Source organism: Corvus brachyrhynchos, unplaced genomic scaffold, assembly GCF_000691975.1.
Source record: "Corvus brachyrhynchos isolate BGI_N302 unplaced genomic scaffold, ASM69197v1 scaffold481, whole genome shotgun sequence".
Classification (NCBI taxonomy): domain Eukaryota; kingdom Metazoa; phylum Chordata; class Aves; order Passeriformes; family Corvidae; genus Corvus; species Corvus brachyrhynchos.
In genome coordinates, this window is record NW_008236261.1 from 594847 (window position 1) to 605140 (window position 10294).

General features: G+C 43.4%; 2 protein-coding genes across 2 annotated transcripts in view; one reads left to right on the top strand and one right to left on the bottom strand.

The window, feature by feature from the left end:
• NUP35 (nucleoporin 35) overlaps positions 1-4356 on the top strand; it is a 9973-nt gene extending 5617 nt beyond the window's left edge. Inside the window, exons 7-8 of the mRNA XM_008643511.2 lie at positions 1757-1924; positions 2286-4356. Coding sequence (XP_008641733.1) covers positions 1757-1924; positions 2286-2363 — 246 coding nt within the window. The 3' untranslated portion in view covers positions 2364-4356. The remainder of the gene's footprint in view (positions 1-1756; positions 1925-2285) is intronic.
• The window catches only part of LOC108449808, a 204395-nt gene that overhangs the window by 154829 nt on the left and 39272 nt on the right, over positions 1-10294 (bottom strand). The gene's annotated exons all lie outside the window — the stretch shown is intronic.

Genomic DNA, 10294 nt, shown 5'->3' on the forward strand with positions numbered 1-10294 from the left:
GCACAGAATTATATTGCTATATGAGACAAGGAAGTGAAACCATAATGTAAGAGACGAGATAAGTTTCCTGACAGGAATTTCTGGCTTTTAGGGCCTGCAATAGAGACGTAATGGCAGATTAAGACTGTTGCTGCTCCTAACTGTCCCTCTCTATTTTTTTTATGTGACTGTGTGCTCCTGGCTCTTGAGTTTATCTTAGTACTTTGGACTGAAAATTTGTAAGCAAGAAAATCCCAATCCTATTCTCCCACCTGCCCCTAGAAAAACATGTCACTCTCTTGTAAGTAGTAGTTGGGGTAGACATGGCTGTCTTGTAGTCTTAATACTAACATGAGCTATTAGCATCTAGGTATTGGCAATGCCCTGACCTTTAATTCTTGCAGCACTTTGCACTAGGTACTTGTACATTAGCTTAAGCAAATAAGTCATTCTTCTATAGTGCACAAATTGTTTTGTCTCCTTTAAGGATACATGATACCAAAGAGTAATATAAGCTTTCCAATATAAACCATTCTGAGAAGGCAGCCCTAGAAATTGAAGTTGCAATTACTGAAGTTTTAGCAGTCTGAAACATTTCTTACACTCAATAAAATTCAGAAACAAAAGTAATTCTGTGTCCCTTTTCTCTGTGGGCTTCTGCTGGTGGCCTGTCCTTGCCTTTTTATTATTTTGGTGTCCAGTTTGTATCGAATGAATTGCCTGTAAGCTGAAGCTCTAGAAGTAATGATCTAAGACATATAATTACCAGGCATCTGATCTTCATTGCTTTTGAATTCTCATGTCTTCTGTGGCTAGTATCCACTTTCATATACCAATAAATAAACCTATAGTCATTAACTTGTATTTTTGGAGGAAAAAAATTTCAGGAGACTAATCCATTGAAGGTTTGGTTTTGGTAAGACTTCCCTGCAATTGAAAACTAGACATTACGGATTTGATATTAGCGCTTAGGCTTCTGATTTAAAAGTATTAGTTAGTTTCATGGGTTCCCCTTGTGCTAAGCAGAGAGTCAGATGCCACCCACTGTGTACACCAATCCTGTTGTTTATTTTGGAAAGCACTCTTCTACCAAATGTGCTGGTAAATTTCTGCTGTCTTTAGGCTGCTTGAATGCTATGCTTCACTGAGTCTAAATGCAGCAAATCACATCTCCCCAGGCTGGTTGTTATTTACCATCTTTTTTCCTCTGGTTTGTTGTGGAACTTGTGGTTCTCACCAAGTCACTTGCTACCTCTTCATTCTACATGCATTCCTTTCTAAACATAAGCTTACAAAATGGAGCCTTCTGACTCCTTTTCTAGCATTTGCTAAGGGGACTGAGTGAAACTGCAAGTTGGTAAAGGCTTGGAGACCATACTGTATGGATCAGGTTAAATATTTTAGAAATATTTAGGAAGAGGGTGTTAGGCTACTTAGTTCATCTGGGCCTGAAGCAAGTTACTACTTGAAGTTTATTGCAAGTCATACAGTATATTTTCTCTACATTGTTTCAAACTTGGTTTTTTAGTACAGACAGTGAACAGATTCCAACCTTCCATTACTTTGCAATGGCATAATTCAACGTGTAAATTATTGCAGTGAGGAAAATGCTTGGTGATCATGTGTACCTGTATGCTCTGTACTGATGCGACTTTTATCTTTTGCGATCCAAATATGTTTTATCAAAAATGTTTAAATAGTTAGATAACTTTAGATGATAAAGGTTGGAATACTGCTTTTCAGTGTTTGTTTACATTATATTAACCCTCTATTTAAGAGTGTGATGGAAAACTTTGAAAGAAGCTCTACATCCTCAATGTCTTCAATTTTCACTCCACCTACAAAACCTGCTGGCACACCAATACAACCTGCAAATAGTACTACAAGGATTTCTACAATGAGACCTCTTGCAACAGCATATAAGGCTTCCACTAGTGACTATCAGGTATTTTCAAGGAAACAGAAACATGTTTTTGTGTTGTCTCCCCTTAGCTCTATGAGGCTGTACAGACATTAATTTCAATATGACCTTAGCTTTTATCTGTTGCTGTCAGTTCTTTAATGATGTCGTTCAAGTACAAGCTCAGTCTGTTGAGTCTCTAAAATAATCATAAAAAATACTAAATTAATGATTTGTCACTTTTCCAGGGATTAAGGGCTTGTTTTGAAAATATTTCAAGCATATTTTGTTATAATACAGTAGCGCTTAGGAAAAGAAGAAATAAATGGTTAGTGTAAAAACTATTAACTATATGTTGACTGATTCTCTGTATTTTCTCTTTTTGTTTTTTTTCCCTGCCTTGTAGGTGGTTTCTGACAGACAAACTCCTAGGAAAGATGAAAGTATTGTATCTAAAGCTATGGAATATGTTTTTGGCTGGTAATATCCAAGAGGAAGTAACACACTAAGCTGGTCAGGGTTTGAACTATGCTACTGGCATTCGTAGTTAGTTGTATAACTACTGGTGGCAGTATTTTATCTTACATAGCACCTCTTACGCCTTCAGTTAATTCAGAAGACATGTAGCTTGCACTTTAAATGATGGCAATGTACACATGGTTTTACAAACTGAGTAAGTGTAAATAAAAGTGCTTTAGCCCTATTTGTGCTCTGATGGCATGATTGTGAAAAAATGTCAGCACTGAATTTTCCTCTGTAATTGCTTTCTGTGAATTACTTCACAGTAAGTTGGAAATGCTTAAAAGGGCAGCTAAATTTACTGATGCCTTTAATTTTTTTCCCCCTTCTGGAAAGGTGATTGGCAGCTTGCAGGAAGAACACTATGCAGAGCTGTCTACCAGGGACAGGGCCTGCTATTAGTAGGTGTGAATTTTTTAAAATTAGGATTTGTTGCTGTTTTACAATTATCTCTGGCATACTATTCTAAATGTCATAGTAACCTTTTAACTCTTTGTTTTATTAATAAAGTAAAGTTTCTTTTCTCAGGTTGTTTTTTTGAACAAGTATGAGTTCTATTAGGAAAAACTATTAGCCAGTACTCTTAACTGTTAAACATGTTGTTGTCTTATATTTATTGAAGTGTCATCAGCAGAGCAGGTGCTGCTGATTTTTACCAAAGTAGTACCAACCAGTATTCAAACTATTTGGATATTTTATAACCATTGTGCACTTACCTGTAGCTTTCTCAACTATAACATTTTTATTTGAAATAGCTGAAGTGAAAAATGCAGTGTGTCAATGACCAGAGCTTCTTTCATTTCAAGAGGTGTTTAAGAAAATTTCACTAGGGTATTGGCCGAATGGCAATTGATTTTCATATTTTTATTTTTTAAATGGAGTTTTTCCCCTGTGAAGTTTTGGAGGTGAGCCTCTCAAGTAATCATATGCTCTTTCATCTGGAAAGAGAACACATTTTTTCTGTTATACTTAGGAAACTACAGGCCACTATTCCTTTTTGTGATTTTATGTCTGTGTTAGTGTTGGTCAACATCAGCCTTTTAGTCTGGGTCGAGAGCATGTTGGCCAGGTGACTTTCCAGTCATATCCATTTCCATGCCTTTCTTCATGCTGCAGAGTGGTTTTGCACTTTGATGAAACTAGATTGAAAAATTAGACCAGAAGCATGCCTAATGTCCCTCAAGTGCTAATGACACAGTCCTGAGTAAAATCCCCAGAGCACTTAGTGAGAAGTCATGTTTCTACCTCAGAGATTTTGGAGATGCCTTTTATTAATTTGCTGGCTTATGCTTTCAGAGTATTGGTAACTACTTTGGTTGCTACAACTTGGTTGTCTGTTTGCTTTTTGATCAAAGGGAGCTGCTCAAACTTAATATCTGAATGTGTTTTCTTAAAATACATCTGGCTTTTTATTGACAAAAAATATTTGTCATGCAGGTGGCTTCAAAAGCAAAAGACAGTTCAGCTAAATTTTCGTTTTGCTAGTTGCTTTGTAGAATACACTTTTGGCTTGCTTCAGAACTGTGATGATGTGTACTGGGTTTGTTGTTGTGAAGTGATACAGAACAAGATGGAACTTGGACCAAGTAACTCTGAAGCTAAATATATAACAAAGAAGTTGGAGCCAAAGTCAGTAGTTTGGCTGACCTGTTTTACCAATAAGTACCAGACTTAAAACTGTATTGAGTTACTAGTTTTCTCAGTTTTGTTTCTCCTAGCTTTAGCAATGACTCTACTAATTGGTCATTACAGCTTCCTCTAGAGTAAAAGCACTTGGGATGTTGTTTGCTTTGCTCTGGAGTAAATAGGAGAAGAAAATTCAGAACTTGTAAATCTGTGTACTTCTGAATAGTATCATTAAGAAATTGTCATCATGTGGCTTCTGCTGGTGAAGACTGCTGGTAAGACTTAATATGTTGTCATGGTGTTGAGCACTAATTAAACACTGGTATCAATGATTTGGGCTTACGAAGTCTGAGAACATCACAGTTCCACACTGCACAAACCACTGTGCAGCTTTGTTTCAACAAACCTGATTATGGTGACTCCTCAAGCTTAGAGGCATCAGCATCCATCCCATCATGTCTCTGACTTTCTAATACCAGAGCCTCATATCTGTTATGTAAGGGAAGTTAGGGCAGGCAAGTTTAAAGGGTTCTCAGTATAATCATTGCTAAAAGTATTGCTATCAAGAATCCTAATAACAAGAAGCTTGTTCCTTACTGCTGACTCAACTGCCAGGTGGTATGCTGAATACTTTTATGCCCATTCAGTCCATGGGGTATTTAGCTGGCTGTATTACCTCCCTGTGCCCCCAGTAGATACCAAATGACACCCACACCTTCACAAGCACTGAGGCAAAGGTAATAACCACTTTGCATGCTCCTGATGCTGTGGACCTTGTCAATCAACAACCATCTTTGATGCTCATCAGCTTCATTTTTACATCCATGCTTTTCAGCAATAGATTACCTGAAAAGAAAAAAATGCTGTGGGAGCAGTCACAAGGGTTCAGTCCTTTTGTGGGCTTTCAGAGCCAAGGTTTGTCTGAATTCCTGTTACCCAACATTAGTGAGAATGCTTCCTGCTGCCTGGCGGTGTCTTTGTATATGGCCCTGTGCAGAAATGTGTGAAAATAACTTGATGAAGGCGTGAGGGTGATACTAGTGGTTGCTCTGACTTACCAGTTATTCCCCCAGCATAGTAGCCAGGAGGCTGAAAATAAAATCACAGAATTACAGAAGATCTTGGGTTGGAAGGGATCTTGCAGACCATCTAGTTTCAATCTCCCTGCCATAGGCAGGGATACCTTCCAGAAGACTAGGTTGTTTAAGCCCTGTCTAACCTGGCCTTGATCACTGCCAGGGATGGGGAAATAGAGGCCAATGAGGGGTGGGTGATTCCATGGCCTCATTGGTCTGAAACAGGGCACACCAGCTTTTACAATCTTGCAGCAATGTTACTGCAAGGGGTCCAGATCTATGTAATCCTTCCCTTTGCCAGCTGTGATAAACTCCAGATAATGCAGACTGCGATACTGGAATACCCCCAGCTCAGGCCAGAGAGTACTACTCCAGTAATTCCTGCCTCCTCTCAGGCAGTAGGCAAACCCTCACTTCCAGGTTGAGATGCTAGGGCTCCCTTTCTTCAGGAGTCACCTGAAATGAGGAACTCCCTCCTACTTTACAGCCTTGGCAGCTCCCGGCCCCATGTTCAAGTTCATGGGGGTGGCCTCAGCTGGGCTGGGCACACTTGGGAGTCCCCAGAGCCAGGGACTCCAAGTGTGCCCAGCAGACCTCACCTCAACTTCCTCCAGGACCTGAAACACCCCATACACCAGGGAGTCTCTGGCCCCTCGATCTAGTCCTGCAAGTCCCAGAGTGGCAAGCACAGAGTGGGCAGGGGCATGAGACAGCCCTTCTACCTCCCCTGGGGCCATGCTTTGACAAGTGCTGCCCCATCATGCCCACAGACTCCCAAAAGCACCTCAGCAAGCATCCTGCTCCCCAGCCACAAACACAAGCGCCAGCATCCACGGGCCCCACCAGCTTGGGACACAGCTTCAGTAGCTCACATGAAAACACAGTGGTGCTTATGGTGAAAGCAGCCTGCTAGCACAAAGCAAAGCCCTCCTGTGGGACTGCCCCAGATATGGGCACTCACTAGCAGAGTTCGTTTCACCTCCCTGGCTTCGAGGAATGCCCAAAGGTGCTGCAGTCATCTGTAGCCTGGATGGCACTGCTGACCTCAGTGATCCTCTGCAACAAGGAGCACTTGAGCTGCAGGTTCTGAGGTCAAACAGCAAAGCACCTCTTGAACCATTGGGGTACAGAAAACTTATATAAAAATACCATAAAGGTATTGGATCACCACACCTCTTGAACTCTTGGAAGGGCTGAGGGGTGAGCACTGCCAGGAGCAGCCTGTGGTGAGGATGGGGTGGGGGTGGGAAGGGCTTTGATCTGGACATTGAGGACAACCTTTGTGGGCTCTAACAACAGCACCCAGGCATCCCTGCCCCTGTGTCCCATACTTCACAGGATGTTGCCCAGGATTTCTTTATCCACACAGATGAGCAGCTGCTCCTTGGGGGCATACAGCATGGTGCCACACTAGGTGCACATGAGAGCAGTACAGGGGTCCTGGACTTTCCCCGTATGCTGCTGCTTGTGTTGGCAGATATACCAAGACATCAGCCCCAGGACCCCTGTGGGCTCCTGCAGTAGGCTGCTGCCCTATACCTTCAATACCTCCTTAATTCCCTGTGCACTTCCCAGCAGCTGCCCAAGAGCTGTGGGCCCTGGGGCCAGGAGCTGTTCCCTTCTTGCAGCAGACACTGCTGTCTGTTCTACCACTATTTTGTTGCCAGATGAAAAGTGATTTGCACCTGTAGGGTTAATACAATGCTCATTCTTCAAAACCCACTGCCCTACGGACCTGCACAATGCTTATTCTGTAGCAAAAAGAACTGGAAAGCAACCAGCCCAGTTGTGTCAACTTTTACCAGTTCACCAGGCAGTCAGGTATGACTTTTTGGTCAGGGACCACCAAAGAGACCCCCAGGACAGAAGAACACATGTAAAGGAGAGGGAAGATATGCTAATAATTTTGGGGAAATTATCCTATTGTCTTGGGGTGAGTTTATGATAATACTGTATTCCCTTATCATCTGCTTTATGCCCAGAAATGGGTCCTGCAGCTTTAAGCTGGGTCCAGGAGATGGGGAGAGAGCTGGAGAAATTCCTCAGCGCGGTTTGTGTTCAGACACACACTCCCCCATGTTGCTCAGCTTTGTGGCGGGGGGGGAAAAAAATTTAGCTAGTTTCTTTTCATTAGCTGAGGCAAGAAGTTTTTCCAGGACTACAATAGCATTTCTCCAATGACTTCTGTGGCTTCTTCTGAGCTGTTCGATTTAGCTGTAATCTGAGAACCAGATCATCGGACGCTGTGGACTGGGGCAGTGTAGAGAGATTCCTTGTGGAACAGGGGCATATGATACCCCAGGAAAGATTGGACAACCCAGGGTTGCTGAGGAAAAACCCCTGAACTGGCCCCTGGCTGCAGGCAAGCCTGGATACCCCCTGGCTGCAGACAGCCTTGAAAGTTCTTGGCAAAGTTATACACTGGTCGGCTCTCCCATGGATTAGGGGCCATCTAGAGGGACTAGGGTGTGAATCTTTGCAAAGTAGATATAAGCTTGTATAGGTAAACAATAAGGCGGAGGACAATGCTCAAATCGTATTGATGTCTGTGTCGTTACTCTGGCTAGCTCTCCAGCACTTGGGACCTCCCCCCCCGCAGAAGGGCAGAGGCCGCAGGGACACCGCATCCCAGCCGAGACCTTGGGAGAAGCCAAGCTACAGAAAGAACTCTAAATCCACCAGCTTTCTCCACAATGAAGAGGTTTAATGTCTAACATTATTATTTTTTTCCCTGTGCCTTGCAGGCACTCTGTTAAATAAACAGTTCTTTTCACTTTCATCCAAGAAATTCTTTTTGTATTGGTGGGGGAGGGGATGCCGAAACCTCCTCTTTAGAGGAGATGTTTATTCCAGAGCGTTTCCCTCCTAAACTTGTCTCAAACTGAGACAAAATTTGGTGCCCATGGTGGGGCAGGAGAAAGTGAAAAAAACAATAATAATTACATTCTGGTTTTAAACACTTTGTATTGGGGTACAGTAGTCAGTACTCACCATGCTGTTTGATGTAATAATGTGTACCTGGTCCCTAGGCATGTTTGCCTATCCACAGGTAGGGGCAATTTTGTCCCTGGCATATAAAGAGCAGGGATACGAATCAGGATTGGCATACTGATGTGCTTGGTAGTAATGGTTTATAGAAGGTTAGCAGAGGTACTGGGAGCTGTTGAAAATGTGTATGCTCTGTTGTTTCTCCATCCTAGTCTTGGTAGCCTGCTTTGGGGGTTTATTAGTAATTACACCCAGTCTGGTAGGGAAAAAGTAGGGGATGATGTTTCCCAGCCCTTCATCTCTTTCTTCCCCTTCCAATCTGGTACGTCACCTTTTGAGAATGTTTGGTTTCCCCTGGATGTTAAAGATACCACCTTCCTGGTGTTTTATCTGGTCAGTTTCCTCTATACAGTCTGCAGCTTGTCTAGAATGAGGGCTGAGATTTCTAGCAGGGCTGACAAGACACCTGCCCCAGGCATGGAAAATTCTGAGTTGTGGGGGGTATGGGAGGACATAGGCCAAACCCTGAAGGAATTCTCTGCCCCAATGGCCTGGAACTTTCTCCCTGAACAAATTCAAAACCCAGCTGTGGTGGGGAAATATCTGAAACAGAAGTGCAGTGACAACTCTAATGAGAAGAAACTCATTGCAATATGCTGGGCCCTGGCTAATGCTTATCATACACTGCTAGGTACTGTAGGGCAGCAGATACAGCCAGAGGGGCAGGAGGATGACTCAGCAGACACCCCAGTCACTCAGGCTGCAGCTAAAGCAGACAGGGAGCCTAAGCCAACAGTAATTGCTCCTGTCCAGAAAAGGAAACACAAAACCAAATCCATTCACCCAGTGGATGGTGATGGGGAGCTAGGATCCTCACAGCCAGCAGAGGAATCAGAACCAGAAATCATTATTGAATCTCTGTCCATAGAAAACCTTCATGACCTAAGAAAGGATTACACCCGACAGTCTGATGAATCTATATTAAGTTGGTTGGTCCATATCTGTGACGCCACAGGCGATAATACAATTCTGGATGGTACCAAAGCAAGGAATTTGGGATCCCTGTTATGTGATGTGGGTATCGACCAAGGGATGGCAAGGGAGCCCGAAGCTCTCAGTCTCTGGACATGGCTCTTAAGAAGTGTGAAGGAAAGATACCTGTGCCCAGAAGATCTCCAGGTGAAGCAAACTGCGTGGAAGACCATAGATCAAGGGATTCAGTGCTTGAGAGAACTGGCAGTGATAGAGATCGTTTTCTCAGATAACCAAACAATTGAGAGTCCAGACCTGGTAAAATGTACACCAGTGATGTGGCTAAAACTCAAACAACTTGGGCCACAAGAATATGCTTCTGCTTTAGCAATGATGAAGTGGAATGAGGGGGATGAGATTGTGATTGCTATGGCGAGAAAGCTCCGGGCATATGCAGATACCATGCATGGCTGAACACATGCAAGAAGTGCATGTGGAAACAAGTCTGTCAGAGCACATGCAGAAAATGGAAGATAGGATTGAGGAGGCTCACCAGGAACTCAGGAAGGAGTTTAAAGAGAACCTTCTCCAAATCTTGTTGGTACAGACCAGAGGCCCTGTTACCAGAAGCAGACGTCCCCCAGCTAGGGAGATAGGGTATACCCCACAAGCTGAGCTGTGGTTCTTCCTGTGTGACCGTGGGGAAAACATGAGGAGGTGAGATGGAAAACCCACTTGTGTCCTGGCAGCATGGGTGCGTTGAGTTGAAGGAGGGCAAGAGTCAGAGAGGAAGTTCCACCAGAAGGGAAGTAGTTCCTGTTGACCGTAGCCAAGCTGCCAGGCATAATGGAAGATGGTATGTCCAATCCCCTTGACAGAACCTCTAGAATGTATGCCCAAGTGTCTTGGTTTTGAAAGACAGGTGTCTGCTAAGGAAGGCAGAAGCCTCCCTTGAAGTGGCAGATATAACCCCTTTCCCTCTGAGTTATTATATTTTGAAATCAAGGGCCTTTAGGCAAAGATGTGGGAAATAGGAATAACAGTTCTTTCCTATATATATATATATATATATATATAGCCAGTCAAACAAAACAACAATAACTATGGCAGTAACAGCAAACACAAACCCAGTGCCAGCCTTCTCGGCTGTCAGGCTATTTCCCCTCGGGTGCAGTTCCGCTCGCAGCCGGCAGGGGCGCTGGTGGCTCCCGGTGAGCAGGGCAGGTGCGATGGT